At 41.4% G+C, this 14,258-nt stretch overlaps 1 protein-coding gene and 1 long non-coding RNA gene across 3 annotated transcripts in view; one reads left to right on the forward strand and one right to left on the reverse strand.

The window, feature by feature from the left end:
• plod2 (procollagen-lysine, 2-oxoglutarate 5-dioxygenase 2) overlaps positions 1–8,103 on the reverse strand; it is a 32,742-nt gene extending 24,639 nt beyond the window's left edge. For both annotated transcript variants that reach the window (XM_020087666.2, XM_020087665.2), the window contains exon 1: positions 7,678–8,103. In XM_020087666.2, coding sequence (XP_019943225.1) covers positions 7,678–7,780 — 103 coding nt within the window. In that variant the 5' untranslated portion in view covers positions 7,781–8,103. The remainder of the gene's footprint in view (positions 1–7,677) is intronic.
• LOC109629773 (uncharacterized) overlaps positions 1–14,258 on the forward strand; it is a 175,756-nt gene that overhangs the window by 155,245 nt on the left and 6,253 nt on the right. The gene's annotated exons all lie outside the window — the stretch shown is intronic.

Raw genomic sequence — 14,258 nt, forward strand, 5'->3', positions numbered from 1 at the left:
CTTTAAGCCCATAACCTCAAACATAGTGATGGTAAACCCTTCTCTATATAAAGTAGAGCCCAGCCAATATGGATTCTTTCAGATACCGAATTGTCAGTCACTAATGAAAATACGATTTGGGAATAATTTGCAAGATGTCACAATAAAACCCTCAAAACAAAGAAATTGAGGCTTGTTATTTTTGGTTTAACTATAAAATGTATTATAAATGACTACAAATAAAAAGAAAACACAAATATATAGAACCAAAGATATTGTCCCGTCTGAGCCAATGATTCATTGAATGCGCTGTATAGAATTTGCTTTTAGTTCAAACTGCACACACAAATCAAGTTGAACCACATTCAATGATTATATCTAATAATTCACTCATCCGCGCCAGCAAATGTGTCTCAGCGGATTTCTTTTTGCCTATAATTACCTCTGCCACAGATGGTATTCCCCTTTGGTAGAGATGCTCTCTTGTGCCATTCTACTTTAATAATAGTGACAGAACTCTTGTGCAAGTTTCATGCAACATGCAGGCCCAGCGTTATTTTCTTGTTTGAATTGTTTTTGTACTCATTCTGGTTCCAGAGGGAAAAAAACAGGCCAGACGAGAATGAGCCAGGGTTTTAATGAAATGAGATGCAGGCTGCTTTTTTGTCCAGATTAATCCTACGGAGAGAAAATAGTTTGAAGACAACAAGACAACACATTATCTGTCTAAACACAAATTCTAGACACCAGATGTCCAGTTCTCTTGAAGTGTTTTTTATATAAACAGCATAATTACAGAAATACTAAAGAAAAGCTGAGAGACGCTCAAAAGGAGAAGCTTCTAGACAGCCTCGATTTTAGAGGATACGTGTGTAGTCAGAGTAAATACACTATGTTCTCCTGTCAGTACTGTATGAACAGCCCACAGGGGGGAGAGGAATGTAGCCTTGTACAGTGCCACCGTTACTCTTCTCCAAGAATGGGCTTGGACGCCGAGTGGTCTTTCCCTCTGACGCTCTCCCTCTGTACCACATGTGGATCAGCCGTCTAGGTAAACGTTCACACTAAGATGAGCAAAAGTCTGACTCACTGGCTGGGGCCGAGCTTAAGTAAGCATTTCTTGCGGAACGGAAAGAGGCATCATGGGAATGTGCCCTGGCCTTGAACGTAAGGATAACAGGATCTGTGCTCTTTTGGCGAGACATTCCTGGACAGCGGACACAAAGGCCCCGCTCTATTTTAGTCATTCAAGTAAATAAACTTTTTTTACCTGTAAGTCTCATAAAAAGAGCGAAAGAAAGAAAAGTGAGGGGTCCGAGGGAAGTGCAGGTTGTTAAGTCATTGGCCGACATTGCTTCATTCTGCAGTTATTTGATTGAGGCTGCATTTGATCTCAAAGTATAGCAAGAAACAATCAGGAACAAAAAGGAAAAAGAAACGCCTACGACCACAAGTGACCTCATTCAGACTTTCACTTAAGGATTGCACATTGTGAGGCTCTGCTTGGGAGAATTCAACTCTACATTGACCTTTAACTCAAGGTTTCCTGTGTGTTTCTTCCCTGCACACAAAATAATGAAACGAGACATCAGGATCAGAGTATACAGCGAGTGGGAAGACATTTTTAAAATGTGCTGTGTTTAACAGCATCCCAGGCGTTTACTTTTCATTTCAACACTGACTCAAACTGCCAGATTGTGCAAATGAAACTTCTTGTGTTGCTGAAACGAACTCAAACTGTTCCCAATAACAACTTTCTCTAAAAGTGATCTTCTCCAGCCGTGTTGCATATGAAGAGATTTATGGGACAGAACAAGATCTGATCAGGATACTGCTGATGTGTCATGTAGGATTAGCCAAAGTCATTTTTGTAGGATTTAAACAAGTTGTTTGAGTTTAGGTAAGTTGCTTAAGTTAGTAAAAATAATGGTGGCAGCCTGATCCATGAATGAAAGGTGATAGCACCAAAGCAGTATTGTCTCATTTAGACAGCAAAGGGAATGTCAAATCCTTTTTCAGTAAGTCGCTGTGTTGGCAAATACAGACCCACAATTCATATGTGAGAGAGCGGACAGGCGAAGTCGGAGCGAAAACTGAGCTCATCTCTGTCCACTGGGACGTGTAGACATTCCTCAGTGTTGTTCAGAGGGCAATTGTCATGTTCTCGTATGTTGTAAAGGTTATTATAGCTACTTATAGTGAAGCTTATAAGAGCAAAAATTTACTACATTGAGGAACTGTTTAAGTCATGTATATATTCATATAATATATGCATATACACTTATATTGGTCTATCTGCGGCAGAAGAAACAGTTGACGTAACTCTCACCTTGTGTTTTCTGTCGTTTGGTGCTGAGCAGGTTGTGAACCGTGGGTTTCACAGTGAAAGTTTCTGTAAAGCTCTGTGAAGCCGCAGGAAACTGCAGATTGAAGTGATGTTTCTTTGTGGATTCATCATTTTGTGAGACCCCTTTCACATTGTCACGTTGTTTTCACACTGTGGTTTGATGCCGCTTATAGCTGGTTATGCTTGAGAAGAATGTGTTGTCCAACCACGATGGAAATAAAATGTGTTTACATCTGTTCTGAGTAACCACGGTGGAGGGTGGGGCTAAAAGCCAGCTGCCATACAGGGTTTGATATCTTTATAAAATATGGTGATGACGGCACACGAGTTCAAAGTCAAAACCCTGATTTCATTGTCACTTACATAGATCTGCTTCGTGCATGGATTTGACTGCTGGAACATCTGTGTAGTTTGTGAGTATGGCTCATATAAGAGGGATAAACAGACGCAAATGTCACGTTACATTTCTCTGACTGTTCAGTCCTCACGTACAGTATCTACCATCCCTTCATTTCTCAGCCCTCAGCTGTAACAGACACGTATACTACATAACCTACAGTAACTGTTGTAGTTATTCCAGCGATAGAATACATCAGACTTTTAATTTAACCACAAGCAGCGTCAGTATAGAAGTAGCATTGGTGATATCTAAAAGACAGGCACACTTCACATGCATATGTTCATTTTCAGCTACAGCAACAAATACAATTGTCCTTACCAAGGTGAATACTCCGTGAGGATTTAATGAGCCTTAGGCCACGAATTTAAACGTCTTTATTAAAAATGAAAACAATTTACGTTCAGACAAGCGTTTTAGCTGCAAAAACCCCTGAAAATGCATCACAAAACCATTTACAAACTAAACCAAGGCCAGCACTGTTTCCACGTCTACATTTCAGGGGTTTTAAACCTCCAGAGAAGTATATGGATGCCAAGTGTAAGTATAGCAAAAGTGAAAACTGTGGACGTTGCGTTGGTAACCAGATTCAAGCGATGGATACACAAAGGACTAGAAAACCAAATAGCTCAGAGATTAGCTGGCTGGACATCTTTGTAGCTGCCCACCACGAAGATAAAGTAGAAATCCCCATAATTGATAAAACATACCAGGGCTGTGTAGTGCATGTGTTAAACCACAGGCCCTTCAGCCTTAGGATGTGGCATCATGTCACCAGCACTGAGCCAGGAAACAATTTAGCAGTCTAGTCACACGTCACTTTAAATTAAGAATAGTGTAATTACTTTATCCAAAAAAAACATGGTAATGTAGAAAAAACACATTAATTGCATCTGGTTTGTGTTATAAGTTTTCTTGTCGGGTTGTGATTAAAGTTTGCACAGTCGTTTCCTCAGCCTGGCCACTGTCTGTGTTTTAGTGTTGTGCATTAAAGCATTCACTAACAGGAACACACAACTGGTTTATTTCAACAAAGCACAATTAAGAGATTTGTTTGCAACAGTGTGCTTTGATGAAATGACTCAGATTGAAAAAACCAGAACACACTATTATGATATGAGCTATTGTGTTTTGATCATATTTCTTGCAGAGGTGATCTGAATCAAGCATATTCATGTGCAGCCACGTGCTGTTTCCGGAAACTGCTCCTGTTTCTACCTGGGGAGTGAATTGAAACCGCTTTTTAAAGATTAGGCACTGAGCTGCTCCCTTAAGAGCATTGTCTGGAATCTGCATGTTCCTCCCAACTGGCTAATTTGTTTGTGATGGAGGAAGTAGAAATATAAAGAAAGAGTTTATTCAGGTAAAGTAAGTAAAACATTTGAGACTAGATTAAAACTGTTTTTTCAAATTTAAAGTATTAAAAGTAAAAGTACATAATTTTGGCTGAGTGTTGGCCTCTTCCAAATCAGTTTCTTCTTCACCAGTGATGCTGCTGCTGCAGGAGGCGGGGTCTAAAGTAACCTGCCTGCTCTGATTGGACCAATTCCTTTGTCTTTATGAATTACTGACTAACTATTTGAACATATAATATAATGCATTATAAAAGTAAGTAAAGATATTTGCTGATATATGTTGTGGAATAAAATCTATTCAGGTTCAAATACATGAAAAATGTACAGTAATTAAGTGAAAGTACTTTGTTACACCCCACGTCTTGTTTCGAAAGCCTTTGGTGATTAATGCGTTTACAGCTACTCGTGATAGCAGCTCAAAACGAGCTGGACAAACATTAGGAATGTTGAACTTTCTGACCTATCAGCTATATCAATATGAGTTTCAGCCAAAATAGCTTTTAAAGATCAGCAGGTGCTCAACCCTCTTCCAGACACTCATTTAGACAACTTCTAGGTTAGGATCATAATCCTGACAAGGCCACCGCTGAAATATGATCTGCTTTCAGAACATGTAATTGTTGCATCATGGGAATTCTGGATATCCTGATGTTGTTATCAGATTCACGGTTGGCAGAAAATACTTCAGACAGCAAAGCAAAAAAAAAAAAGCAGACAACACAACGCATCTGGCTGAAACCGAGGCACAGCACCAACCTTGTGGGGATAAAGTGACAATGTTCTGAGGCGTGATTACAGGCTCTCCCTGCCAACAGGGTTTGTTAGTTTGTTAGTTTGTTACACTGGAATTACAGGCAATAGAGGACGCTATTATCCAGTATATAAGGCCCAGGCAATCTAAGGTGGAGTTTCCTTTTCTTCTCTATAAAACGCTGCCTGCTGACTTGTCAGCGATGTCTGGGAAAGGTCTAATCGAAAGACACCAATTCCACAGGACAGACCACATCATCATGGTGTTTGTCCCAGTCTCCTGTAAACATTTACTCAGAATTATGCCCCAGTTACTGTCAGGAATACAAGTGTTTTCAACAAATGAATAATGTCCACATTTTATGACTCTGTGAAATGTTGCTGCTATAAAAAAGAGCAGTGAACACTTCGAGGCCTGTTTTAGATCAACTTTTACAGTTTTCAGATCTTGATATCTTCATGTTCAGCAGATCTAGAATGGAACTGATTACGACACATTCCTCCACCAAGGACCAACAGTCCCAATAAATACAATTATAAGCACTCATAGATATCAGTCCTCAAAATATACGTGATATGTCAAGATCCCTGAATTGGGAAATTGGAGAAAATGGCGAAAAAAGGTCCCTATCTCACAATTTCTAATGATCCATGTCACATCCTTCTGTTAAGTTTTGGAAACGCGAAACATCTTACTCAATGAACCTGACGCTTGTCCTTTTTCACTTATCGGCACACCGATATTATAAAAAATACACATGAGCTATGTAGCTGGTAGACACACACAAAAAGAACTGCACATTAAATCCACTATAGACTCACACAGTCAGTCAGAAGCCAGTGAAAGGCTCCTTTCAGAGGGCTGGACCGTCTGCCTCCACACCACCCAACTTTTGTAACTTTCCAAGACGGACAAACCAACAGCCACGTCTGCTGTTCACTGTGCACAGCCACTGACCAGGTGCTTGGAGGTGAGAAACCATGTGTTACATGTCATGTAAATGGTTTCTGTAGATCTCATATCTGTGTCGCACTAACCACTGTTTGTGCTAAGTAATACCCTGTCACTATGATGACCAACATCTTGCCCCACCCAGAAGTGGAGTGAGTCTAGGAACAACTTGTTCTTCTTGACCTGGCGGATGACAGATAATCTGATGTCTTTCTAAAGACACACACTCAGGCCTTATAGCAGCTGTATGAGACGCACAGCGATTATGACTTGCTTCTTGTTTCACAACAACACGATATGTTATTCTGAGTTTTCTCTGGAAAAAAAATTAAAAAGATGGAAAATGTCTCATGGACTTTGATATTCCACGTGGCCCACACATCTTATAGGAGGTGTTGTGCATGAGTGTGTCTGAGGTCAGGACCCTGATCGATCTGCAAACAGCACAACTTGTGGATTTCATTCTTTGAATCATTATGAGCCAGTTATGAAACATGAACGTATGGCTCATGTTTAGATCAGAAGAAGAAACTACAGAACTTCTGCATTTTCTTCTGAAACGTGTAATTGCCTTATGCAATGCCTTCTGGACCTTGATCTTGTCTGTTTGGCAAATTTCATTCAACTTTTGCAATGAGGAGAAATGCTCAAGTCTAATTTTAAGTACTTTTGTGATAAACCTCTCCGTAAACGTGGCACCTGATAAAATCCCAGTGAATGCAGCTGCAGTTGAGCAACAAAACTGAATATGTTCATTGAATTCAGTCTGCATGGTCACATAAAGTGGGAACGTTTCCATTTACCGTTTTTGTCCAAATCCTTTTTTTGTGAGGTTTTGTATTTGCTGCCTTACAAGAATTCAGACTTCGGTAACATCCGAGGTTCCCCGGTGATACGATCCTTCCAAGTAGTCGGAAGCGTCTCACAGGCAAACATTTTAACCCTCGTAAAAGTTTAAAGTGGCTGCTGTGTGAAGGACACCCAGCGAGTCCAGACCAGAGGACAATACAGGAGCCTGTGTGCAGAGACTGGGGCAGCAGCTGTGCACTGATGGCACACAACAAAGTACATGACAGAAGCAGATTTCCACACAGTTGAATAAAAAAAGCATTTGTTTACACTCGCACTGCAGTTTTTTTTACTAGATGTACTGTGACTGTGATAAGGGCTGTGTTTAACTAAAATGATTTCAGGGCAATTAAGAGCCATTCAGCCACAGCAACATGTTAACAGGGGAAAGTTTTTCACACAAGTCAATAAAAGTGTTAGCACAAACCTACACATGTGCACTTTATCCTATAGCTGTGAGCAGAGGTAAGAGCCGGTTGCGCTTGGCTCTGCTCCACGAACATTAAATTCTAACAGGTTAACGACTCCTCGCTGGGTTTTTACGCACGTAATTGCTTGTTTGAAATAAGAAACAAATACTAATGGATTTCTTGCGCATCCTGATGTTGAGTAAATCATCTCTTGTGACTGACTGTTGTGGCTTTTATTGGACGCTCAAAGCAAAAAGGGGGCGAACAAGCGAAAGTACGCGACTGGAGTTTGAGTTGTTTCCAACGGGCTGACATGTGTTTGTAACTGTGCGCAGCGTAACATGAAATAAAAACAGGATTGTGACAAACCGCAGACGGTTCTTTTGTTTAGGGGAACCATCACGTAATTTTACGCGCTGGCACGTCGAGTGTGCAAATCTGCAACTACTGTACATGATGTAAATGATAACACCCCCCCCCCCCCAAAAAAAAATGTTTTTTTTTACTTCCACTCTTGGCTCAGCAGCTCGGAGATAAAACGCACCAAAGCGTGATGTCGCTTGGTGCGTAATGGCAGAAAGGCTGCTCTGTTTGAAACCAGACTGACAACAATAGAAGGGAGAAAGTTTTTTTTCTACCTTTAGGAATAGGCGCTGGAGTCTGAGGTGAGTCGGTGGAGGAGAGAGAAATTGCAAACTTCATCCAGCATGAAAACACAAAGCAAAACGTGAGGTACTCCATGGCTGCTGTCGTGGTGCGTGTTCCCGGACACAGAGCCCCTGGCTGGGTCACCGACTGGACTGTTGCCTCTCAGACCCACAGCAGCGGTTAGGACCAACCCTGGAGGGTCGTAATGTAGCCGGTGGCTCTCGCGATAATAAAAGTAATACAGGGAAAGTGGAGGGGGGCGTAAGATCCTCACGTTTTGTTAGTGGAGAGTTTTCTTGAGGCTGCTCTCTCTGTGTGCCGCTGCAGGCTCTGGTCCTATAAATACTGCAATTCAGAGACATTAGAGCGCAACAGGCGGGGTTGCTTAATTGCAACTGCAGCCACTTGAGCTCTTGGTGGAGTCACAGCCCACGAGGAGAGAGACTGAGAGGAGGAGGGAACACAGCACGAGGAGTAACAGAGTAACGCACTGTGTGTTTACTCATGTAGGCTACGTGCGTGTTGGTGCATTTTGGAAAACGCCACATCAACACACATCACAGTTTATAGTTATGACATGTCATGGAGACCTGGCTTGTTGTTGGGCCAATCAGAAAAGAGGTGCGGTGATGACATTGATGTCACACACTCCAATTTCTTCTGTGAGAAGTGGATTTTATGACGAAAATCTTTTTTCTTAAAATTAAAGAGGTCATTGTGTTATAGATGTGGCAGTTTCTCCACTGACTTCAGGCTGACGTGCTAAAACATTTATGTGAAAGCTGCCTTGGGTGTGGATGGTTTGTGTTTTTGGTGTTAAATGTGTAGGTTGTCAGTTCTAGACCCACAAAGCCTGCTCCACAGGGGCAGCCATCCATCATTTACCACAACTCTGGCAGTGATTGAACCCTTCATATAGTCCACACGTGCACACACACACACTCATGCAAACACACACAATTTGTTTTTGCACAAAATTTAAAGTTTTAGATGGAATCTTTTTTTGTGTGTGTCACTTTTGTTCATTCTTTACTCGCCTGTAGAGTTCTTGCATGGATAGGATATAGTGTCGATTTGTTTTCCACATGATGATCACTACATCAGGTTTAATTAACAAGCCTAAAATGACTTTATCAAAGATCTGGCGCGCGGAACGCCGAGAAGTTGGGAGGCCGAGGCTTAGTGACTGTGAAATTGTCTATATAGCAATTGTGTTACTTTTCACGTCGAGGGTCTGCGAAGGTCAGCGTGATGCAAATTTCTGCTTGTGCTGATTCTGGTTCCCACTTTGCATTAGCTAAAAAACAAACATGGACGCTGAATTTAAAGAGAGGCAGCGTGAGAAAGTTCTTCTTCGCTTTGCAAACAAATGAGAAAATGTAAATAAAATTCAGCTCAGCTTCAGTTCATCTTGAAGAGAACAACAGCAGACAAACTCTACTTTGCATGGAAGTGATTTGATTTGTAGAAATGTGCTCATGCTATATAGAAGCTGATATTCTTGAATGCACCCTTCCAGGAATATATTACACAATCAACTATGCCTCTGTGGTCCATGATGGAGTATAACTGAGGATAAAGGTGAATATATTGTTGCGTGCATGTAAAACTACACAGGCTACAGGTTGTGTATGTTCTGCAGTCCTGCATCAGATGTGTGTCACTCCCGGCTCACACTCAGAGGTTTGGTCCGTTCTTTGACATTTTTAGGAGGTGTTAGTGAAGGGTCTGATAGATAACAGTGTTCACTCCTGACACATGAATGTTATGTACAAAAGTGTGGTTAAGCACAGCTGTATTTCACCCCCACTGACCCACCTGTTGGCTGTTAAATGTCCCTCCTGCTGGCCCCCTCCCACTGAGCAACAGCTCCTGTCTAACAGCAGTGCACTCCTAAGTGTGAGAGGTGGAGTAAAACTACAAAATCACACCTTAAAACTAGCTTTCAATGTATAGGGCTTTATTCATTATTTAAAAATTGTTCAGTTAACATACAGATGTTCCCTTGTCCCTGTTTTAATGATGTGTATGAGGCGATCTAGCATGAATATGTCTCTATACTGGCAGTGGGAGAAGTATTCAGATCCCCTCCTAAAGTTAACCACAATGTAAAACTACTCTCTTGCAGTAAAGCCTTGCATTTATTAACAGAAAAATGTACGTGAATTAAATTGAATTTTTTTTAATTTACTTCTCCTTGGGTCTATGTAAAACTGTGTAGTAAAACCCGAAAGAAGGGGAAAGAATACAATTAATCAAATACAGTAAAAACCACTAATAACAACAAGAATAAAATGTACCCAGTTTTAATGGGGCCATAAATAATTTATACAAACCTTTGATGAAAGGTAAATGAATCATATCATCAGCTACAGGAATCATATATTGATGTCAATACTAATATTATGCAGTAAGAAGTCCGGCCTATTTATAAATTAAAAAATAAATGAGTAATGATTCCTAACCTGTAGTAATCACTGCAGATGTCTTCAAAACAGCTTATATCTGCAGTGCTGCAAGTATTTAATTCATTGTGAGAAGAGTAAATGTAGAGTGCAGCAGATAACCCTCCTCTTCCTGATGACAGTACGTGTGTGTGAAACAGTCAAGCTGCAGATGTCAGAGCTGCTCACCTACAGCTGTGTTCTCATACACACACACACACACACACACACATACATGAGTGAGAAATGATGAGGAAAACAGAAACCAGGCATTAAATCCAACTTCCATTTAGCCTCAGATTGTATCTGTATCAGTTGACCTTGAAAACAAAGCTACTTCTCATTTGCGTCTCTCATGAATTATTAGGAGGAACAGACCTTCCCCCTCTGGCTCAATCCATCCTGGCGAACACTTTGTGTGGCACTTTGTGACTGCTGCCAACGCCCAGACTGTTTAACTAAATGACATCACCAGGCTCGTGGTTTTAAATGCAGGAGTAGAGGCTCTACTTTTTTTTTTTTTTGCAAGATAAATTGCTTCTCTCCACTGGGGCCCTGTTAACCTTGAGAATGTAGAGCCGTGCCAGAAAACTCAACACAGACAAGCTGACTTGGGCATCAAACATTCTTTCTTGCTGTAATTCAGCATGCAACACTAAAGTGAGCACATTATTAGTCTCTACTGTAACTGTGTCTCCAATCAAAACACTCACCCCAACTAAGAGCATTCTCCCCATTGTTAAACCGTGAAGACAAACACAAATCAAGTTAGAAAGGGACCAACTTCCCCCAGCTGGAAAATATAAGTGTTTGTGGTAAAGGACCTCATGTTGCATCTTGGCAGCGAGTCGCAGGGAGTGTGCTGCGTCTCGCTTCAGTTCACTGGCTCGAATCTGAACACCCTCCAAATATTTAGATAAACTAGAGAAACGTTCTCTGGGTTTGATTACACTCAGACAAAAATGTCCAGAAGTTATATGAGCGGCTTAATCAGAGTCTCATACTGGGATATGGGGCTATTTGGTTTATTCCTACATCGTTTTAAATTGTGATTCTTGGTGTAGTCGACTCGTTTCGTGATTATGCAGCATGTGGCACCGATGATGTGGGTTAAAATGACATTTAATCACACAGCAATGGTCAGAAAGAGCAAACAGAAGCTGGAAGTGCACATCTGCATGGCCAGCCACACATGCACACAAGTATCAGCGGATGTTGGCAGACCTTGAACCAACAGCAAACCGTTTACCAAACCTTCACAGAGACTGTTGGAAACCTTCCTACAGCTCAGGTGGCTTGTTCTTACCCTTGCTTGTTTTTAATTTAGCTTAATTTCCGAGCCAAATAAAACCACACAAGCCTCCACTGTATTCAGCATCAGTGAAAGACTAAACAGTGTTGCAGCTTCCTGACAACAGCAGACCAGCGTCTATTTTTGGCACAGTTGTGGAGACAGTGGATTTGCAGGAGCTGTCTCAATTTAATCAAGCTGAAAGAACAGAAACAGATGATTCTTTAGTGAGACTGCAAAGGAGATGCCCAATATTACTACGCAAAGCTAGGAATTCTTATGAGGAAAGAGAAGGAATGAAAATAACGACACATGGGAAAGTAAAGAGGAAATTGTTCCTCCATTTATCCACTGATTTTACTCCTTACCACCAATGTTTTTGGGAATATAATCTAAAAACAATGTGTCGTCTCTTTCAGTTGTGTCCCTCCAGAGCTTCAGGCAATATTGAAACCAAAATCACAGAACTGTCAGCGGTTGAGCCCCACCTTGGATATCTTCACTCTATTTTTGACATAACCCTCTATTGGTGGCACGGCCGGATGGTTTTGCAATTGCACGGGTGAGTCACAAATCCTGAGGTCGTGGTCCCCTCAACCGTGCTGGATAACCCACAATTGCGCAACGATTGTAAAAGAATGGGTTTTTATTTTTAACTCAAAGCTTTGATCCTTCTTCAGGAAGTTTAATTAGATCGATGGAAAGGGCGCTCGTTTCCTTCACGTAGCTCATCTTTCCATGAGAAGTCGCGACGACATCATCCCCTGGACCACTTCTGTCTACGCCAGCTTCTCTTATGAGGCCGCGGGGCATCCGTTGGTGTGGTCCAGGGGTTGTCATCAACAGCCCATTTAATCTTAGACCAAAGAGCTTTAACAAGCACAGCAGACTACATTTTTAATGTCACCCCAGTGTCTGGCTGCAGAAGGGGAAAGGGTTTAGACGAGAATTAATTCACTTTGTTCACAGGCGGTCTTTCATCTATTGTTTCATACTGAGCTAACTACAAAGACCTGAGCAGCAAGTTACTGTAAATGCTGAAGGAATTTTGAAGATTTTTCAGACCTGTGCGATTTTGGGCCCCTGTAAATTTGCATCTCCACTGATTAGACCAGGGTTATTTGAGCAGTGTGTCTTGAAAATTACCCATAATGAGCTTTTTTCTTGGCCTTTCATTTGAATGTCATCATTAAGCGGCCATGGTAAAACCACAAGGCTCCAAAAATGTACTAGACGTAGGTTGAGGAGGCGTCTACCTTAAATGAATCCTGTCCTTCCAGTGCCATTTGCTGAAGTAATATGATTATACACAACTTATTTAAATTGCAGGATGTTATTTTGAGTGAACTTAAATACCTGCGAAGGAGTTTGTGCTTTCACCCCTGTTTTTCAGTTGTTTGGTCGGTGAGGTTGTTGTTTGGTTGTTTTGTTTGACATAATTACGCAAAAACTACTGAATAGATTTTGACGAAACTTGAAGAAGGATGAGGCTTGGGCTTGGAAAGAATCCATTAAGAACCATTGCTTTCTTAAGCAAGGGCTTTTTTTACATTTCAACAATTTATCATGGATCTTGATGAAAAAAAAGGGACTACATCTTGATCTAGTGGATTTAAAAGGGTTTCATAAGGGGGCCGTTGGGCTTTGGAGGATGTATACGCTCCACTGAGAGCCTTTCTAGTTATTAGCTGTATATCCCTTTACAGATAATGATGTGAGGGGGACGTCTTTCTAGTGCTGCACAGTGACAGGGAGGAGACTTTGATACAGCTGACTGAGACTGGGTCCGTTTGTCCCACGTATTGTTGGCAGTTGCTGCTAAATGGTTGCAGCTGCTGCAGGTTTTGGTTAGATTTTAGTTAAATATTGTAAAAAAAGTCGATCCCTCCTGTGATAGAGTTGCTGAACTGGACCACATATTGTATGAAAACAAAGGAAATACTTAAACTCATTGTTTTCTCATTCTATTCTGTGGAAAATTTAATCTGATTAGCAGTATATTTTTTGCAAGACACGTTTCCCAAAGCAAATACATTCTGCCTCTTGTTTTAGGAGACAGTGTTGGTGAGGTCTCAACTGTCTCCGGTCTCTGCCCTCTTTGATTTGTTCTGAGCTAAGCCAGAGTTAAAGCAAATAAACACCCTCCTCCGTTTTATATTACATCTGCTGTCTGTCCCCCAGTCGTATGTGTGGTGTTTTCCCTGGCTACGTTTGCACAGATGTTGCTGCAGCCATTTGTTTATCACACAGATACCAGAAATTCCAGTATGTTGTTGGGAGACAGCAGTGGCCACTCTAACAATGAGCTCACTGCGCTCCATTCCCTTCTCAGTGTGGGACCCGCCAACAGATACAGTTGCTTCTGTGCCATGTTGGACAGAAACAGGGTTGAAACACAGGTCACACTCCCAGGAACCACGTCTGCTTCAATCACAGAATCAAGGTTAAAGTTGTTAATGCTGTTTGTTTGCGTCCCCTGACTTCAAAGTAACTTGTGAAATTAATCGTGTCATTTTTAAAGACGCGGCACGACAGAGAGTGATCACACAGTTACGAGCTGCACAACTTTAATATGATTCTAATTATAAGGGGGTAGTCTATGAAATGGGGTGTTGCACAAAACAGAATCCCACATTCTGTAGACGGGAGAAACAAAACATCTGTGTTTTTCCCAGAGTGGGACATCGCAGCCAGCAAATCATCGCAGCAATGACAGCAGCTGCATCACTGTGTGGCCTCATGCGTTTAATTCATCAAACACTCATAGGAGGAGTTTTGCTCCTTAACATTTGATCTGGCAAAGCAGTAAATTTGTGTTGTCTTAGGAAGTCTCAGT

The sequence above is a fragment of the Paralichthys olivaceus genome, chromosome 17 (assembly GCF_024713975.1).
Source record: "Paralichthys olivaceus isolate ysfri-2021 chromosome 17, ASM2471397v2, whole genome shotgun sequence".
Classification (NCBI taxonomy): domain Eukaryota; kingdom Metazoa; phylum Chordata; class Actinopteri; order Pleuronectiformes; family Paralichthyidae; genus Paralichthys; species Paralichthys olivaceus.